Source organism: Eremothecium cymbalariae, chromosome 4 (assembly GCF_000235365.1).
Source record: "Eremothecium cymbalariae DBVPG#7215 chromosome 4, complete sequence".
In the NCBI taxonomy this organism is placed as follows: domain Eukaryota; kingdom Fungi; phylum Ascomycota; class Saccharomycetes; order Saccharomycetales; family Saccharomycetaceae; genus Eremothecium; species Eremothecium cymbalariae.
The window spans coordinates 657,833-679,054 of NC_016452.1; the positions used below are offsets into that span (position 1 = coordinate 657,833).

Sequence of the window (21,222 nt, forward strand, 5' to 3'; positions counted from 1 at the left end):
ATTGAAAGATTGGGCCCAGAACATGGAAGGTAAATTTATCAACTTTCCCTAGATACACAACACCCGTGATGTGGTAAACATAAAGAGGAAGACGAAATGGATTTCCAGACCGAGTTTGAAGCAATCCAAGTACCTTATGAACGTCGATTTGGTTGGGTATTTTTGGTGAATTGGGCACAGCTGATATTAATTAATGTGTTTACAACATTTTATCTTTGGAGAGCAATTGGATACATAGTAACGAAGATTCTCAATTGGGTTATATGGAAGCGGTACAAAGTAGTAATAAACATCCAATCTCTTGGGTTCTCTATTATAGGTGGTAAAGTTTATTTCAAGAATATCTCAATTACTGATAGGGATCAAACTATTTCAATTTTAAAGGGAACATTTACTTGGAGATATTGGCTACTGAATCCTCGCCCAACACAACTGAAAAATTCAAACATAAATGATGAGAATTCGAAATGCAGGTTTAAATTGGAGTGCGATGGTGTGGAACTTTTCATTTATAATAAAATTGCTGTATATGAGGATATATTAAATGAACTGGCAAAGTCAGATAAGGATAGCTCTCGAAAGTTTGCAACAGATGATGAATCAATATTTGGAAGAGTAAAGACAGATTCCAGTGTCATGTTTGACCCTCTAGATGAATCTAGTGAGCAATCTAAAGTTGGCCAGACTATATTGAACTCAGTTTCTAATCAATCAGCGGTGCCACTCTATTTAGATTTTTTACCGGCTGAAGTTATATTGTCCAGCGGGGCCGTAGTAGTTGGTAATAAGCACACGCCATCTGTGGCAATCATTCAATATGCTAGAATCGAGGGTATAATTGATGTGGCTGGTCCAACATCGAATCTAGATCAGTATAAGTTGAGGTCAGAATTTGAACTGAGCAGTACGAGAGTTTCTGTTAAACCTAACATATCATTTGGAAATGGCAGTTCCTCAAAGAAACATAAAATAGACGGAAAGCCTTTCAACTTATGGCAGAAGCTTAAAGACTGCTTACTGTTTACAATCTCACATATACTGGCATTCACAGGGAATAAAAAAGGTCTAACTGGACAAGAGGAATTTTTGACAAGTTGGAAAGGTCTGGCAATGTATGACGTTGCTACAAGTGATACGTTTAGCGATGAAATTCCGTTTGATTTGCAGAATCACGAATATGCAAAATACACTACCATCTTAAATGCTGATCGAATAAAGTTACTGTATTCTTATGATACTCCTGGAGTTATTACAGAGACTCTGATTAAAGGTTATGAGAACGGTGATATCCCTCCTTCCCCTGAATATTCAATAGATGTTCAACTTTATGATGCAAACTTTTACTACGGTCCATGGGCTCATCGACAACTTCAATATTTTATCAAGATGTTTTCTCCTGCAGTTTCACGAGATTTTTCAGCTCACCGGAAACCCGTTCTTGGTAAGTCAAGGGAGCATGCTAATTTTAGGTGTGAAATAGTTATTATGGAAGATTCTGTTTGGCGCATACCTACAAAGGAGCCCAGCAAAGATGCTGCATTTTTGGATAAATACAAATCGACAAATGATGAATCCAGAGCATTTGGTTGGATCGATATAAAATTGAACAAAGACACGAATATATCTATTGAACTTGGGCTTCAGGCTTCAGAATGTGGTTTTGAAAATACTTTTCATGCGAATTTAGTCAATCCAGTTATCATAACGAGTGTTAATCACGATGTCTTATTTAATGCAAAAGCTCATCAAATTATTGCACGCCAATCGTATCCTCATCAATGGAATAGTGCAATTACATGGGCCCTGCATTTCATATCCTCGGATTTAGAGTTATTCATTCTCCGTGATCATTTTAATTTGTTGGTTGATCTCTTCACTGATTTTGCATCTGGAGATGCTGTACCATATGAATTGTTTAGGCCTGTCCTTTATCAGTTTTCCTGGGATATTTCGAATTATTCGTTATATCTAAATGCGAACGATGCGAACATTGTTAACAACCCTCTAGATTTTAATGAGAACTGCTATATATCAATTCATGGTAATTCTGCTAGAATAGGTGTTAAATTGCCTATAGAAACAATTTCTGAAGAGTCAATTACCATAAGTTATGAAATTTATACTCCGAAATTCGATATCCAATTAAAGACTCCTCCGTGGCACACATTGCATGAATTTATGGCACAAAGATTCGTGGGTAGGTCTCACGAATTTTCAGCTAGTGGTTCCTATTTGTCATATAATGATGTGGACATTGATAATGTTGATACTATAAATCTTGAGTGCAAAACAAATCATGCTACCTTTCTCGCTTATGGTTTTCTGTTAAGGTATGTGATGAATTTAAAACTCAATTATTTCGGCGAGTTTGCCCAATTTCGTACAACCGAAGAGTATTCTGAGGAATTAGCACAAAGAAACGATGTTGCTACAGACATATTCAACAACAATGATGATGATCAGACTACTGAATTAGTTGAACCGAATAGCTATGGGGAGTCAGGATTCGATATTCTACATGGAAAGAAAATAGACAAAGCATCACTGAAGAGAACTGTCAATGAGAAAGATATTTGGGTCACATTTTTCTTTGAGGATGGTTGTTTTGTGCTTCCAGAAAGCTTTTATGACTTTAAATCCTGTTTTGGACTACACTTTGATAATATTACATTTGACATGCGATATCTAAGTTATTATGCAGATTTAGCATTTAGCATGAATTCCACCTATATTAAGAGGTATCCTGATGTTTCTTCAAATTCAGTTTTCGATGTCTGTGGAAGTAATCCTTTTATAACAAGCAATTATGACGGATACTTATCTGAATTCAATATTCATATTCATCGAATGTTTGGCTTACCACCAGCAGAAGAGACCTATTTATTCAAAATTGATGTTAGCTTGGGTTATCTATCTTTCGAATCGGACATTGAAGCTCTCAAAGGATTTATACAATTTATCACTAAATTCTCTTTTGGATTTGATAATTTTGAAGATGTTCTACACTATGAAATGGCTAGATCCTTTGATATTAGCTGTCTTTCCTTTTTCGCTGATGATATATCGATTAGGTTAAACAACATCGACACTAATAAATTCATTTCACTCAGCATCCCCAATGTATCACTTAAGTTGTTAGATTTTGGAACTTCAAAATATTCTTTGAGAGCAAACATAGACATACCAAATTTTGATTTTTTGGTTTCATCAATGGATGATCATAATATTGTATTAGGAACTATCTCAACATCTATATCCTTTGCTATTTTTTCGCGCAACCCAGACTTCAAAACAACCAATAATTTGCAAACGCAGCATATTCTATTGAGTGATGCACCATTTTGTAGGTGCAGCTTTCTTCATCCACAAGAATACCAAACATCAGATCTCTATAAATTATTGTATGCCTCTATTCCCCCAAGTTCATCAATTCCATTACTGCCAGAACCAATTGGACCAAATAATTTCGATACCATATTTGAGAATTTGCTAGGTGATATATACCAAGATTACATTTCAGAAGGAACTTTCGATATTTCAAACGATACCAAACTACAACTTAATATTGATGAATTTAAAAAACATTCAGAAAACTCCTTTTCAAAGCACAAAACAAAAAATCTTACAATAGATATTGTAGATGAACTACATGAAGTGAGAAGTTTTGTTTTTGAACTGCCACATATAAATATAGATATCCATATTGATGTTCTGGAAGTTTTTGCCGACTTATACCGTCAATTAACAACATTTACAATATCCGATACCATAGATGGTCTTGGGGTGGATATCGTAAACAATTTTTCCAAAACGTTTTTTGGAGCTTCCAGTGTAACAGAAGCGAAGGTAGTTTGTCCCAGGATTGATTTTAGGTTAAGAATGTATGAATATTATGCTTTAGAAGATGTGAAGCACTATTTTGTGTCAGATATTAATAAGCTTGATTTGAATTTAAGGTTAAGACAGGAATATGATAAGGAATCTGCGAATTCTGAGATGAACTCGAAAAATAAGCTTTCAGTTTATTACAAAACTGCTTTGATTAATGGTAAAATGCTTTCCAAAGAAAACTTCATTTATCCTAGTGAAAGCTCAGAGTTTTCTTACAAGTCTACTTTTGAAGAACTTGAGGGATATGCATTCTACGATGATGATCTAGTAACTGATGCAAACTTGCAAAGAGGGTGTGTATTCATTAATCAGGAACATTCTGACTCAATATCGGAATTTATTAAAACACTATACTTAAAATTTAACACCTTTATAAAGAGTGTTACGATTTCCAAGAATTTTAATAAATCTATGAAACGAGAATTACTCATTAGAATTGCTCAAGCAGGACAAGACTATGGGATTCAGCATGATCCACCAGTTATCACAAAACCCGCAGTTATTACGAGGCTTTCGCGACATCATGTAAGGGAGTCCAGAAGCTGGAGAATTGTAACCCGCTTAAGACATGTTTTGAATTACCTCCCGCAATATTGGTATGAAACCACATCACTTGAATTACAAAAAGGAAAGTTTAGATCAGAAGAGGATGCTAAATTACAGTTTTTGGATATATTTACAAGGTGGAGGAGTTGGGAATTCGCCGACGTAGAAAGATGTTTTCTTTATAAGAAGACATATATCCCCGCTGAAGTCACTTTTGCTAAAACTATATGCTTTTCGTCGGATCTTCTAACTATTAGCTTCAATGAACGGGATAAGGAACACCTTTTCATGAATAGCTTTATGATAGATATCAGGAATGACTGTTATGTTTCTTCAGCTGTTGGTGAATCTATGGCAGCAAAATCCAATAACGTTTACAAAACTGTCGTTTCCCTGGATGAACTCCAAATAAATGTTGACAAGAAGATCATACTAAAGCTCTCTAAGCTCATTCACACACTTAAATTCGAATACGTGTACAGCAATCCTATAGTGGTGGCTAAAGATGCTAACGGTCGCTGTAAAAATATATCATTACAATTAAATAAGATAACGACCAACTGCTTCCTCGGAAATGTTTCCCTTGGTTTTATCTTTGAAAGAATTTACGTTTATTCATTAATAGATACACTGGATAGTGGGAACAATTCATTGCTCTCTGTTTTGCTCTTTTTTGATGTTGCTAAATTGTTCTTTAGGTATAAAACCAGAAATTTGTTTTCTTTAGACTTTACTGATTTGCATTTTAATTTAACTTACCTGAGTAAACAGAAGACTTACGGATTTTATCACTCTGCAGAGTTTATGAATATTAACTCCTCCATTCCATCAATTAACGATATTATCGAAGCGAATAACGAGATCCGTTTGCACATCAATGAGATAGGGCAAGATTTTGCATCTAATATACAGTATACTGAACTACCGGTATTGCCGGATTCGCAGGTTTTAAAGCCAATTGCAATGGTTAAGATGAATATAGCTGCGATCAATATTCAGCTACAACTGCTGCTCCCATTCATTCTCCGATACTCATGCAAGGAATTCGAAATAAATGTAGATTTTGGCAGGATCCTTCAGTCTTCATTGTCCTTACAAGATACTTCCGTGGAACTATTATCATTAGAGTTTCAAGAACCTTACATGAAGTACTCCCATTCATATTTGAAACTTATTGGAATGGATTTAGGAAATACTGATAATCTCGGAAGAATTAGTTTAGATTCCAGCTTTTCTAAGTTATCAATCTTTGAACCAAAAAAGAATATGCGATTATTTCTAAGTGATATCGAGCAAGCGGTGAAAAATATAGAAATATTGAGATCCACGATGCTGGAAACTAAATCGTCTACCGTTCAAAATGAATTCCCATTTTCAAGATTGATCCCAATTCAACTGAACCTAAATGTTGAATACATTGGGTTGCTACTGGATTTTGGAACAACTCTTTACGTTCTTGAATTTAACAATCTTGAGTTTTCCTTTTCAAAAGATAAAACATCATCAAACCCAGTCGTTCCAACCTTCAGTAGCGACTACTCTTCAGAGTCTATCTGTTTCTTGATAAAGGATAGAAGAGTTAAGGAAACTTTGTCAAAAGTCTTAGATTTTTCTTTGAGAATCAAAGTTATCAGGAGCTCACTTTTGGCAATTCAGTCACTTCAAATTGAAAGCTCCTATCTTCATGCAGTACTTTCACCCATGTCTTTGGTTCGTCTGTTGTCATTTGTTAATGAATTTTCAATAATGAAGAGCATCTATCATGATATAAAACCACGATCCACTTCTAGTAATTCAACTCTTTCCATCTTGCCCATATCAATTAAGTCTGCCCATATTTTATCTTACAACCTATGTATAGGATGGTTATTTGATCTGGGCTACAACGCTAATGAAGGTTTAATTTGGGGATATGAAAGGTTATTTGCTGTATATGACAAGCCATATGGTAAATTAACTCTTCTTGATGCATATTTCTCTGTTGCACATGGATTTTCCTCTAGTACATACTACCCCGATGGTAACGAGAAGGGCGCTATGAATCGCAGTTACTTACCCAGTATGCAAATCAACTATTGGTTAGAAGAAGAAAACGGTACAAAGGATCTATTTATAAGAGTTAATGGAGAAGAATTAGACGTCAGTTTATTGGCTTGGTGGTTTACCATTGTCGATGAAGCAACTCAGTCGCTTCACAAATTTAAGAAGCTAAAAGAAACTATTCTTGATCCATTAAAAGTAACGTCAAATGATCCCATACTTGGAGAATGGAACTATTTAGATAATCCTTTAGCTTCAAGCGTGAGATCTATTAATTGCATTATTAATTATGCTGGTAGCTCTATGAAGCTTTATTCTCGTGATGATATTCAACATGGTACTTGTTCATTTGAAATAAGGAGCCCAGCTCATACAGTTACTATTGACTACAAATATTATCCTTCAAAGAAGAAGTCGCACTGGATAAGAACCTTGGCTACTGTGAATACAACACATAATACTCTGTTTCCTGTCTGTGTACCATTATTAAATGAAATGTGGCTGACTTTTAACACTATGTTGAAGAATTCTTGTTCACAGTTTTCTAATGGTGCCCCAAATCTGGCTTCTGCGAAAGCTGAAATTAATTACAGAGACTTGTTAGAAGCATTTGATATTGCCGTGATCATTAACGTTGGCAAACAAGAAATTAGCTTAACTTGTGAACCTACCGCTAAGATTCAAGCAACTATAGGATTTGAAAAGTTTGATATCAAAATATTTACTAACAGCATGGTTCCTGATGAACCTCTATGTCTCTCTGTTGATTTGCACAACTTAATGGCATCTTCGAGACATGTATTCTCCCGTGAAATAAGCTCTTCGCTGAGTTTACAACAAATAAGCATGGTTTTCAGTCTAACTCATTCGGAATATATTCACACTTATGGATCAACTCTGATTTCAAAGCCATTATTCTACTTTAATGTTAAACAAATTGAGGATCTCAATTTATTCTTAGAAATTTGGTCAATTGAAAAACAGAAGAGTGTTAATGATATCATTTTGGCTCCTGTAACCGCTTCATCATTTGAAAGTGTTCCTAGTATGCCAAAATTACAGAGGGTTCCGATTAATGCTACTTTTAGCTGGGACTACTTGCTTATAATCTCTGAAATTGGAGCTGAAATTGATCTTGGGCCTTCTTTAGGGCTCGTAAAAGTAAAATCAGATAACTTATGGGGGTTGTCAAGTCATAATATAGACTGGACACAAAAGCTATTAATTTCCATGAAAGAAATTTGCATGTCCTCTAGCGGTAGGCTTGGTGGATATGTATTTATCAAAGACATTGTTTGGAAATCTAAAATTACCTGGCCTATTATAAATAACTTTCATGGGGTTCCGCTGGTTGAGCTATCCCTAGCCCTGGGTGCGTTTAACACTAAACTGTCATTTGATTATCATATGTTCTTTATTTCTACCATTCAAAATGCAGCTATTGAACTTTTTAATCAACAGGATGAAAGAGGCTTTTTGGCAGACTTATTATCTGTTTCTGTATCGGTAGATAATATCCAGGTTTTTATTACATCTTTGGCATACGCAAACTTGTTTGATATTTACAGTACCATTAGAAGGATGAGAAATGACAGTGGCCGCACAAACTTAGATCTATTAGAGTCCAATGAACTCAAAAAGATCAGTTCATTTGATAATTCAAAAATGCTTGCTTCATTACTCTCATTGAGAACTGAGCTATCGGTCAACGCTCAATTATTAAATTTGCATATTTTCTCTACCACCTTGATTGGTACTGAAGTTGTCGTGTTGAGGACAAGAAAGGTAATTGCAAATACTAAAAATGAAGCAAGCTCTAAGACTACCTCAGACGCCAAAGTCCAAACAGAGTTGACATGGCAGCTTCAAGATATGTCTTTGTCTTTATCATCTTTTAAACACCAACTAGACGAAAACCAACTAGATAAGATTGATGTTATTGATTATGTTAAACTAGCTTCAATTATTCATGGTGGTATTATTCTAGAAGCACCATCCATATTTGTGACAATGAATACCTGGCAATCTCAATATTCGAATGTTATCGAATTACTGTACTCTAGCAGCTTTGGTAATGGTGTTTCTATTACATGGAACCTTCGTCCAATTAACTTTATCAAAGATATGTGGAGTATACACATAAATGCAATGAAATTGCGTCATATGCAGAAAGGTAATTCGTCCGAGATTCATATTCCTAAAGATGAGGATATTGAAGCTAAACTTGCCAAAGTGGATCTTGGTACGAAGTACATATATAAACCGCTGGAGGAACCAAATATTGAAATGCCCAAAATTAAAGATTTGGGAGATGCTACTCCACCTGTAGAATGGTTTGGTTTAAATAGAAGTAGATTTCCAGGATTGACCCACCAAATTGTAGTTGTACCATTGCAGAAGTTATCAGCTGTAGCTGAAAAAGAATACGTAAGGATTTTAGGGAAAGTGTAATATGGTACAACTATAAATCACCTGCATAAAAATAATTCAATACTAAAATATCTTTAAAATTTCTATATAAATTAATAAATAGCCAATTACAAATTACCAATTTTCTTAGATTATTTGATATTTAGGATATCTATATTTTGTAAAGTAGTACTTTTGGTCATATTACTACTTTTGTATATTCCAATCAACTGCTGTGCTAGTTCAAACATATTATTTCTTAAAGAAATAACAATGAACTGGGCATTTTTTGTACGCTCTTTAATATAATTCGCAACAATAGATACATTTCTGAAATCTAATGCGGCGTCTATTTCATCCATAACATATAATGGAGTTGGCTTATATTTATGAAGGGCAAATACCAATGCTAACGAACTTAAAGTTTTCTCACCCCCAGATAAATTTGAAATGTTTCTCCAGCTTTTTTTTGGTGGCATTACACTAAAAAGTACACCTTCTGAAAATGGATCTAAACTATCGACCAGTTCTAGTTCAGCGTTTCCGCCCATGGTAATCATCTGGTATATTTCTTTTACAGTCATAGAAATGATACCAAAGCCATCCATAAACTCTTCTAGACGACTCTTTTTTAACATTTCATACCTATTTCTTATTTCCTCTCTTTTTTCGACAGATTCATTTAAATCAAGTTTCCTTCTTTTATACTCAGCCAGTCTTAAAGCGTACTCTTCCAAAATGTCTATATCAGCATATGCAGTATCCATATATTCTTTTAATTGGGCGATTTCAAGTGCGAGCTCCTCAATATCAATATTATCAAGTTCAGCCTCAGTTAATTTTGGTAACCCTGGACCGATATATGATGCATCCTGGTCTACATCCATGGACTCTTGGTCGTTGAAACTGTTAGGGTCTTCGGATATTAGCTTTGCTTCCCCATCATTCATATCAGCATCATGATCTTCAACAGTCATTTCTGGAATACATTGATTAGATGGTGTTACTGCACGATCAGTTAGAGATTCTAACGGTAAGTTATGTTCATCGAGTTTTTGTAACAACTGTTCTACATCTCTAAGTTTAAGTGTGTTCAGCTCCTCATCAGTTCGCGATATCTCAGCTTTTATATGATGTTCCAAGTTTTTCAGCTTTTCTAAATGAGTGCACATCTCTATTTCTTCTGATTTGAATTTTTCAACATACGCAGCTTTATCGTCCAAGTTTTTCTTTGCAGTTTCATGTTCCTGGTTTAACTGCTCCTTCTTATCTTCAATAACCTCTATGAGATGTTCAGTCTCTCTAAGGCCTTCTTGTAGGGCTTCGTGGGAATTATTTGTTTTTGATAGCTCTATTTCACAGTGGTTTATATCATTCTCAGCTCCTAACTTTTGTTTGGAAGCTCTGTTCATTTCGAGTTCATTTTTTTTAAGTTCAGTTCTATTTTTCTTCTGTTTAGCTACGATTATCTGAAGCTGCTGAGTTAAGGAGTCGACTTTAGAGTTTTGAGATTGGAGCTTGAGGCCACCAATCTTCATAATTTGGGCACGTAGTTCGGAAATTTGTTCGTTCTTAACTTTAGATTCATCTTTTAAAGCTACTAGTTCACTGTTTAAGGCTACTAACTGATTTTCAATATCTTCCAGAGGGCCATTATCTCTCTGATTATTCTCTGCAGTCGACTCAAGTTCAATTAGGGTGTCTTTCTTAGATTGAAGCTCAGAACTTAACGTATCAATATCTATTTTATGCTTTGAAATTTCGACATCAATATTAGGCTGCCTGTCTTTATACTTTTGCAACGCTGCCTCCATCTCTTGAAATGTATCTGTGGCGATCTTAAAGTTGGTTTCCCTATCGGTTAACTCTGCTTCCATACGTTGAACTTCTTCAGAAGTATACATGTCATTGGATCTCTGTTTTGATTTCATTAAGCCTTTGACAACACGATCCCCACCACCCGACATAGTACCAGAAATATCAATTAGTTTACCATCTAACGTCACTACTCGGAATCTCCTTGTACCATATGCCACACGATTGGCTTGGGCTAAATCTTTAGCAACCAATGTATCTCTTAGAACGCTATATAATGCAGGAGCGAAGATTTCGTTTTTTGGAGTGGTCAGGTCAAAGAGTCTTGGAACGTTCTCGGGTGTTGTAACTTTTGCCATATTGAACTTTTTTAGTTTGTCCAATAAAATAAATCTTGCATATCCTAATTTGTTTTTTCTAAGATGTTCAATGCATTGTTGAGCACATTCAACCGTTTCGACGACTATATCGTCCAGTCTTGGGCATGCAACTGAAATAGCAATATCATATTTATCATCAATAGTTCCTAAATCCCCTAAACGTCCATGGAACCCGTGAATACGACCAGATTTTTGCAATCGACATAATGCGCCTAGAACCTTGTTCTTATTTTCGACGTTTGAAAGAGCAACACGAGCATCTGTCATACGCTGACGGTGATTAGTTAGAACCTGTTTCATGTCCACCAATTTCTTTTTGGCACTATCGCATTCACCTTGAGCAGTAGAAATAAAGCTGGTAATTGCTGCTGATTCTTTTTCTAATTTGTTGATTTTCTTTTTGTGATTTTCAATTCTATCTTTGTAAGATTCAATGTCTTTGCGAAGCTGAGAAATTTCTTGTTCAAGTTTCAATTTTGATTCTTTGATAATCAGGATTTCGGACTCAGCTAATTTTATCTGAGAGTTCTTTGCCTCTAGTTTTGTAGTCCAAGGTTCAAGCTCCTTTTCTAGTGACGCCACCTCTTCAGATATGCTGCTGGTCTTATCGCGTAATGACATTTTGATTGCATCCAACTCCGACCGTTCACTATGTAAAGACTCATTTAATTCCAACAAGGAATTTTCAAACTCCGTCTGAGCTTCATTAAGTCTTCGGATATTATTTTCACAGTGTCTAATATTTTTCTCTGCAACTTGTAAAGTCTTCTCAGCCTTAGTGCGTTTTTGATTTAAACTCTTCAGTTTTTCCTCACTGGACACAAGTTCTCTTTGCAATTGAAGTTTGTCTTTTACCAGTTGACTTTTTTCTGCATTGATCTTAGTGATCTGTTCTTCTAGATTGTCAGATAACTCCCTTAAATCAGTTATTTCTTTCTGAAGTTCACCATATTTATTTCTTTCATTCTCCAGTTTCTCTGTAAAAGCACTTATTTTATCTAGCGTTACTGCGAGCTTTTTAGTCTCTTTATTAATATCCCACTGAAGCTGCTTCGACTTTAATAAGGTCAATTGCTTCTCCTTTGCTATAAATTCAAGTGCCTGCTCCTTCCCTGCTTCCAACGATCGCTTTTCTTTCTCTACAAGTTCAAATCTAATTTCCTTCTCCATACATATATCATTGAGTGTATCCATCTCTACTAACGCGTCCCTGATTTGAGATTTGTACTTTGCTGTGCCAATAATATCTTCTAAATACTCTAATAGCCCATCATCTCCTTCATGGTCTGCCTTGGGCTTCATTTGGGCTATAGACTCAACCTCTCCTTGTAATATTAAAAACCTCTTATGGTCCAAATCGATTCCCTCATTACGTAGGAACTGAGTCACTTCTGTATATGAACTCTCCTTTCCATTTATATAGTACTTTGAAGTGTTGTTTTTAAATACCTTACGCATGACGGAAAGCTCTTGGACATCAGGCAATACTTTGGTGTTTCCATCTGCATCATCCATAACATATTGGAATGTAATCTCTACCGAACAGAAACTTAAATTCTCGTGATTCTCAGATTTATGAATCAAATTTGAAAGTTTCCCCTGTCTCATTTTGTTAGCTCTAAAACCGAATACAAATAACATAGAGTCGATGACATTAGATTTACCAGATCCATTGGGACCTACAACTGCTGAAAAAGAACTGTGGAATGGGCCAACAACTTGAACACCTGCATATGACTTGAAATTGTTAAGGATAAGGTTCTTAATAGACAACCTTTTTGTTGTCGTTTGCTTCCCGTCATAAATCTTTTGCAACTCTAATCTACTGTTCTTTATCGGTGAAAGCTGAATAAGTTCTATTCGGCGAGCTGGCGACCTATTAGGCGACCTTGGTGGTGACTGACTGTACACTGATCTGCCCCTTGAAAGTTGTGAATATGTTGGTGGCTGAAGACTGGGCCCTCTGAGAGCTGTCGTGGAGTTGCTTGATGCTTGAGACGCGACATGTTTCCTCCCAGGTGACCCAAACATCAACTTACTAGGGGTATCTAAATGTTTGGGCTTCTTGGATGTTCGAAGATCTGCCATAATTGTCAAACTACCTTACCGCCTATGGCTTATTCCTTGTTGGTGTGCTCTCATCAGATTATTAAGTGGATTAATACTATTAACAAATGTGTCGAATTAAATTAATATTCAAGATAAAAGCCGGGTAAGAATAACTATCAATCAGTGAACTAAATATATCAGTTATAAGAATGAATACTTTAGCTACCATAGAGTTTATAAAGGTTCAATTGATATCCAGCTTCAGCCGTAACTGAATATTGCATTCTAATACTGCCTGATATTATCGTTTTAGCTAGTTTTAAAGGCTACAGCTGGGAAAGCTCAACATCTTGAAATTGAAAAATGAGTTCAAAACTAAAAATGACTTTTAAGCTTGCCTCAAAGATGGAAATAATAGAAGTAAAGCAAGATCAAGGCTGAATATTTGAAATGGGGGTACCTATAATTATTGATAATGGGTCTTACGAGATCAAGTTTGGGCCGTCATCACTTAAGAGTCCTTACCGGGCACTGAATTGTCTAGCTCGTGACAAATATGGTCGATATCATCTATCCAATCAAATGAAACAAATTCGTGAAGTATCTAATTGCCATGTACGTAGACCTTTTGAATTGGGGCAACTTGTGTCTTGGGAATTGGAGGAACATATATGGGATTATTGTTTATTTAATTCAGATGAATTTTCATGGGATTTGAAAGATTCCAAGGATGTTGATTTGATAGTCAGTGAGACCTGCATGTCAATACCAGAGATATCTAAGCATATGGACCAGGTGGTGTTTGAAGAGTATGAATTTGGTTCACTAATGAAGTGTCCTGTTGCACAGTATATACCTTTTGACAATATGGCTGATTATAAGGTGTATGGTAGTGATGGCTTGCCGGTGGTTAGGAAAAAGGATGATTACAATGACTTCCAATTAGTTGTTGATTCTGGGTTTAATTGTACATGGGTAATTCCGGTTATAAAAGGGGTCCCCTATTACAAGGCTGTCAAGAAACTGGATATTGGGGGACGTTTTTTAACGGGACTACTAAAGGAGACTGTCTCATTTCGACATTATAATTTGATGGATGAAACGATCTTAGCAAATAATATTAAAGAACAATGCTGTTTTATGCCACCAGTATCTTATTTTGATAGTTTTCAAAAGAAGGCCGAAACCAGAATCGACTATGTACTTCCTGACTTTCAGACAAGTTTGATTGGCTATGTGCGTCAACCTAAGCAGGCCATACCAGAAGATTCACAGACTCTAAATTTGGAGGACGAACTTTTTACAATCCCAGAGACATTCTTCCACCCGGAGATAGCAAACATATTAAAGCCAGGGCTTATCGAAACAGTTTTAGAGAGCATATCCATGCTGCCGGAATTGATTCGACCACTAATGGTAAGCAACATTGCCGTAATCGGTGGCAATTTCAATATAAGCAACTTTGCATCTAGACTAGCTACTGAACTGCAGAGGCAATGCCCCACAGACTGGTCCGTTAGAGTTCATCTACCAAAAGGAGATACCGAATTGCAGGGTTGGAAGGCAATGATGAGGTTTAGTAATACGGACTCCTACAAACAAGGGAGAGTTACGCGAGCTGAATATTTGGAGCATGGTGTTGATTGGTGTACAAAGTATAGATTTGGGTATGAACAATGGATATGATCGTAGGTAAATAGCCAAAATACATTCTATATAGATCAATGTAATATTATATATAAACTGAAAAAAAATACTAATGAACGATGTCTCTGAACCCTTGTTACTGACCACTTCGTCCAGAAAACAGTTCACTGAACACTACACATACGGTATACGGTTAACTACTCAAGGGGAGACTTTAAGCCTAATAGTCAGGATAGTGCATGCATACTTTGTTTGCTCGCTGCTAATGTGCCTGAGAAGTTTTTATGTAACAGGGTAAAGTTTTCAAGAAGTATCAAAGGGATCATCAAAATTTAAAGATATGCTACAGCACTATATTGGTGTAGACGTTGGAACGGAGTCTGTAAGGGCATGTGTTGTCGACGTTCATGGGACTATTCTTAGCTTGGCTAGTAAACCTATTTCAAGACAAGAAATTCAGCCAAATTATTTAACACAATCTTCCAATGAAATATGGAGAGCTATTTGCTTTTGCATCAGAAAGATTATATGTGATTCTCAAGTGGTAAAAGATAGTATCATAGGAATTGGATTTGATGCAACTTGTTCTCTTGTTGTCCTTGAAGAGGTTACAAATAAAGGAGTCGCTGTAGGACCAAATTTCGACGATTTTGAGCAAGATATTATTCTTTGGATGGATCATCGCGCGATTGATGAGGTTAATGAAATAAATAGCACGGGTCACAGGTGCTTAAAATATGTGGGGGGTAAGATGAGCATTGAAATGCAAATACCTAAGATTAAGTGGTTAAAAAACAACCTACCTCAGGGGAAATTCGACAAGTGTGAATTTTATGATTTACCAGATTTCTTGACCTACAGGGCAACCGGTAATAAATGCAGAAGTTTCTGTTCCACAGTTTGTAAGATGGGTTTATTGCCTTTAGGAGTCGATGGATCAACGAAGGGATGGCCACAGGATCTTTTCGAGGATATAGGTTTGGCAGAGCTATGTAGGCGGGAATTCAGCAAACTCGGCGGTGTAGTTTCATCTACAGCCTCAAACTTTCTTAGCGCAGGCGATTATGTCGGACATCTGAGTGATGAAGCAGCAGCAGATCTAGGATTAACAACAAAATGTATTGTTGCTTCTGGTCTCATTGATGCGTACGCGGGATGGGTTGGCACTATTGCTGCTGGTATAACTTTGGGATCGGATGGCCAGGAGAGTGAGCTGGCAAGCAGCAGATTGGCGACGGTTGCAGGCACCTCTACCTGTCACATAACTATTTCAAAATGTCCCCATTTTATGGATGGAGTATGGGGCCCGTACAGGGATGCATTGATGCCTGGGTATTGGGTTACTGAAGGTGGGCAAAGCTGTACCGGTGCCCTATTGGCACATGTTTTAAAATCCCACCCTGCATACGATACACTATGTAAATTAGCGAAAAACCAAGGAATCTCGAAATTTGATTTTATTAACAACAGATTGGAGGAGTTGAAAGAGGAACGAGGTGCACAATCGGTTGCTGCCCTTGGAAAACACTTATTCTTTTATGGAGATTATCATGGCAACAGGTCACCCATTGCAGACCCTAATATGAGGGCAACTATAATTGGTCAATCAATGGACGTATCTGTGGATGATTTAGCGATAATGACCTTGGGAGCTTGCGAATTTATTGCACAACAAACAAGGCAAATTGTAGAACACATAAAACAGTCAGGTCATGAGATCACCTCAATTTACATGTCCGGTGGCCAATGTAGGAACCTTGTGCTAATAAAGTTACTGGCCAACTGCACAAAACTACCAATAGTGCTCCCAAAGTATATTGATGCAGCTGTCGTATTTGGTTCTGCATTATTAGGCGTGGCCGCGAGTGAGAAATACCTCCATGGATGTTCTGACACGGCATCTGTTAGTACTATAGTTGATCAGCAACGCATTACTTCGGAACTTAAGCCGAAGCAAAGCATATTATGGACTGTGATGGCAAATCTAACAGGCATCGGGCAGATTATAGAGCCCTCTAATATGCTCGATAGCGAAATTAGGCTGCTCGATCAGAAATATGAGATTTTTTTGGATATGATTGAAACTCAAAAACGCTATCGAGATCTAGTAACTAGGGCTGAGAACTCCGTTTAATCCGCTGAAATGATATAAAAAGCTTAAAATGAAACGCCTATACACATACACACATATAAATCATGACTTGAACAGTCAATTTCCTCCTTCGATCACAAACTAATTGCCAATTTTGTGGTGAAGAGAGAAAAAGACTTGTTATACCTCTCCTCACTACCACTAGTATATTCCACGAATAGCCTCTCATACTCACAAGAACCAGCCCATGTGGTAGTAGTTCACCACTACTAAACCATCATTCTCGCCGACCGTCCCATCCTGACCATCTTTCCTGCCCCTCACCCTCTTACCTTAAGTCCGCATTGGACAATTGCTGAATAACCTGCATTTAGGCTTTGTCCCTGCATAAATGTCCCTCATATGTTCTCAATTCCTTCCCCCTCGGCTGGCCTTACCAACTTGTAGCCCTTATAATCTCCTGTCATTTAACCCTACATACCTCTTTACTTTCAGCACTAACCGTTAAAGTTGCAGCCTGAATCATTTACCTAACGTCAGCATTCTAACGGTGAAACCCTTGCAGCAATTGCCTATAACGTCTATACACCACAGGAAACGCGCCTTCTCTAACCATCTACTGCTCTCTAAATGTCCGATACGTCTCACCACTCCATCAAATCCCCCTTACCTACAAACCCTGCCGTATTCTGCCTATCCATCCCATTCAATTCACACACCAACCATATCCAATCTTACATTGCTGTCCCTCTTCGCTACTAATTTTGAATTCTATTCAAAATGACTATTTTATCGCGACGTAATTCATTTTCTTTTCACGAATACTTAATCCTAACATTGATTCTGGTGAAGATCTAGGAAAAACAATCCAAAAAGAAAAGGAATAGTCTTCGATAAAGTGCAATTTACGTTCTTTGGTGAACCTGGTCTTTTAAGCTTGGCCGTTGATATTTGAGATACAATTGAACCTATTCAAAGGTGTCATTAGAATCCTAATTTATTTCGCTGTCAACATCCAGATTTCTGCATCTTAAATTTTGTTGAGCCGTTAATATCTATAAAGGGCCGTCAATGAATATAGGTTCAGTTCCTAATGAAAGTTGTAGTAGCAGTGAACCTGATAGTACTCTATTGCTACCATCAGATGCTATCTAACATGCTGATGAGAATCAGGAACCACGAGGATTTATATCAGTTTTATACTGTGACCAAAGAACAATGTCTATCTTATGCACAGGATGGGAATAATGTATGCATTGATGTGGATGCGCTTTTTAAACTTTTGATGTCTTCTACTCCCGAATTGTTAAATCTAGTGAGTTTGCCAGCTATGCTTCGGTTTATTGAATGGTCGAGACAAACGCCTTCTATATCGTCAGACGTTAAGAAGGCGAGATCGATAATTACTCCGACCCGATGTTTGAACTTTCTCAAGAACGATGTACATGCTTTCAAGCACTCTTCAGAAACATGCAAGGGGATTTTAGGGGCTTTAAAATTGCTCCAAAAGTTACAAATGATTATGTTTGCAGAAAAGCCAATGTTGAACGATACAAATGACCCGGATTCTGAAAGTGTTGTTTGGAAGCCTTTGGATACGGCTATTGCAATCCAATTTCTGAATTCGTTACCTGCTAATCAAGTTACACCGTTGGGTCGCATCAATTCATATACTGGCCGTTCGCATGGTTCATCGCAGAATGGTATGCTTCATCAGCCCGTAATGCAGATACATAGCCAATACCAAGATCAAGAGCCATCATTAAAGGATCAGCAAATAAGGCAACAGTTGGAACAGCAGCAGCAATCACCTATTCAGTCGCAATTGCTGCTGCAGCACCACCAACAACAACAAGGCCAGGACCAAGAGCGACAACCGCCTTCAAAGGAAAAGCCATTTCATCAGCATCAGCAGCAGCAGCAGCAGCATCAGCAGCATCAAGAGCAACAACAGGACCTGCTGCACGACCATAATGATGAAAAACCAGCAAAATTAACGTCACAGTTGCTAGAACAGTCGTCAGGACAACAGGCTCTCTCAGAACGGTTAATTCTCCCACATCCGCAGAAGCAGCAAGCTCCTCTCCCTTCTACAGCTCTTGCTCTTCATCATTCAGAACCACAACCACAACAACAGGATCTGCAGCAAGACTCCCAAAAACAGCAGCAGCAGCAGCAACATCATCATCAGCAGCAGCAACAACAACAACAACAAGAGCAAGAAGAAGAGAAGAAGAAGAAGCAGAAGAAGCAAAGTGCCACTCCTGCTCATTCTCTTCTTCTTCTCCCTCCTCCTCCAGCACCACCAGCACCACCAGCAACAACAACAACTCCACCACTTCCAACGTCACGGCTCCTGCCCCACCAGCAACAGCAACGACAGCAACGACAATATCATCTCCAACCTGATCATCAAAACCAGCACCAGCAGGCCCTTCCCGTTCGTTCGCCGCCTCCGCCTCCTTCTCCGCCACTACCGTTACCACAACAACAACAACTAAAACATCCACAGTACCCACGACAGCAGTGTCTGCAGCAGATGCATCCTAACCTTCAACAGCTTCAAAATTATCCGAATGGTTCTACAACCCCATGTTACTATCAGAACTATTTTTATGATTCAGTAGCACTATTTCAGCAAGGGATACCTGAAATAAATCAAAGGTTACATCATTTGACTGTGCAAAATAATAAATTGAAGCAGCAAGATACCATATTGATGCAACAAATCAACAACTTGAGGCAGATAGTGACATCTTTACAGAAGACTGTAACTTCAATTTCACTTACAAACTCTGTTTCAACCAAGGGTAAAGTTACAAAGTTGAAGCAGTCTACTGCAACTACACCTATCTGTTCAAAATTTACTTATGATTCAAATATCAGTGGTGTTACATCTGTTAGTGGTCACATGAATTATTCGGAAACAAATGTTTCAAATACAGGTGATCAAGAGCTTGTAAACCCTCTTTTAGAAAGCTACGAATCCTTTATTGTGAAGAATGATCCTCGTTCCAACACAAAAACCGCTGAATCGAGTCACCAAGCACCGGTGACTGCTCAGAAAGATCGGGGTGAACTGCCCTTTCAAAGTGAAAACATATTCGAGGTTCAGAAGGATGATGAAGGTTCTATTCTTTCTTACCATCCTATTACATTTGCTGATTCAGCCACATCATATTCAAATATATTACCACGGTCAATGCCACCTAGTGGTACAGTTAGTATTCCACTAAAACGTGGTCGTATGGCGACTCTTATGAGCAGTGCCTTGCCTCAAGATTCTACCTCTTCCACCATATGTTACAGTAATAGTACTTCAAATATTCATAACAATGCCAAAGAAGGTCAATTGGTTTCTTCAGAAGTCGCGTCGAATACAAATAACCTGTCTTCATCTACAGAACATAAACTAAAAAAATTGCGGTCACGCTATAAGGAAAGTTCAGGTTCTAAGTTGTCGAAAGGTGTACAATATCAACCTCCGCTAACTTCTGAAGGAAAACGTTACATGCTTGGTGAAGACGGCAAGTTCTCAATTGTTATGAGCAGTGATCAGGATTCTATCTATTCTATTTACAACGAGTTTTATCAATCGCTCAAACTACAAGTTGACTCGTTTGTGCAAGATTATGGCAAATCCAAACTTACCCAGTTTCGAAAGAAAAGAACGTTTCAGAAAAAGAAGGCATTTGTATATCTAGTGGAAAAAATTTCGTACTTCTCTAAGTTGCCACCTGAACAAGTGTTGGATATAGTTGATGATGTGAGAATAAAAGAAGGCAAATCTGTAGTTTGGGTCTGTAACAACTTGGGTTCCTTGAAATATGCTCTAGTCAAATATCGGCCGAAACTAAAAGATATAATTATGGGATACAACGATTAAAAAAGCTCGAGGCCTACCTTCCAAAATTTTCTTCGTTTGAGAAGGGCAGCAGCAGCTTCCCCTTCCTTCTCTCAATTTTGTGTTGTTAAAAATTCAATCTCATATTTGCAGTTGTGGCTTACAACTTCAACTCTGTACAAAAATGCAACCTGTAGCGCTATCGAATCAATCAAGCACTACCTTTCCAACATGGCTTGCACTCCACCAATTTGCTGGCCACAATCATAATTATCTTGACTAACTGTATTTCCTCTCATATAATAAATACAATATTGCATGTGACACTCAACCACGTATAACATGATTCATGATTCATGATTCCCACACCTTAAACAACTACATACCCACTAATTATATAACAGCAAGCCAGCCTGCCAGCCAGCCCTCTCAATCTCATCATACAAAACTCCCGCTGCCCTTACCCGTCGGTCCTTTTTGTCCGTTAATGTCCACCGGATTTACGCATA

The 21,222-nt window shown here is 37.4% G+C and overlaps 5 protein-coding genes across 5 annotated transcripts; 4 read left to right on the forward strand and 1 right to left on the reverse strand.

Annotated features, from left to right (window-relative positions):
* Window positions 1-96: 96 nt before the first annotated feature.
* On the forward strand, window positions 97-8,928 carry CSF1 (Csf1p; the record flags this gene model as incomplete). The annotated part of the gene is made up of 1 exon (XM_003646142.1): window positions 97-8,928. One exon carries the CDS (start codon window positions 97-99, stop codon window positions 8,926-8,928), a length of 8,832 nt encoding a protein of 2,943 aa, XP_003646190.1.
* Window positions 8,929-9,038: 110 nt separating this feature from the next.
* Window positions 9,039-13,169, reverse strand: SMC4 (condensin subunit SMC4; the record flags this gene model as incomplete). Its single annotated transcript, XM_003646143.1, has 1 exon — window positions 9,039-13,169. The coding sequence occupies one exon, from the start codon at window positions 13,167-13,169 to the stop codon at window positions 9,039-9,041; it is 4,131 nt and encodes a 1,376-aa protein (XP_003646191.1).
* A 411-nt stretch (window positions 13,170-13,580) lies between these two features.
* Window positions 13,581-14,816, forward strand: ARP6 (Arp6p; the record flags this gene model as incomplete). Its single annotated transcript, XM_003646144.1, has 1 exon — window positions 13,581-14,816. One exon carries the CDS (start codon window positions 13,581-13,583, stop codon window positions 14,814-14,816), a length of 1,236 nt encoding a protein of 411 aa, XP_003646192.1.
* A 301-nt stretch (window positions 14,817-15,117) lies between these two features.
* On the forward strand, window positions 15,118-16,911 carry Ecym_4313 (putative phosphotransferase; the record flags this gene model as incomplete). Its single annotated transcript, XM_003646145.1, has 1 exon — window positions 15,118-16,911. The coding sequence occupies one exon, from the start codon at window positions 15,118-15,120 to the stop codon at window positions 16,909-16,911; it is 1,794 nt and encodes a 597-aa protein (XP_003646193.1).
* A 1,051-nt stretch (window positions 16,912-17,962) lies between these two features.
* On the forward strand, window positions 17,963-20,755 carry Ecym_4314 (transcription activator GCR1-like domain-containing protein; the record flags this gene model as incomplete). The annotated part of the gene is made up of 1 exon (XM_003646146.1): window positions 17,963-20,755. The coding sequence occupies one exon, from the start codon at window positions 17,963-17,965 to the stop codon at window positions 20,753-20,755; it is 2,793 nt and encodes a 930-aa protein (XP_003646194.1).
* Window positions 20,756-21,222: the final 467 nt, after the last annotated feature.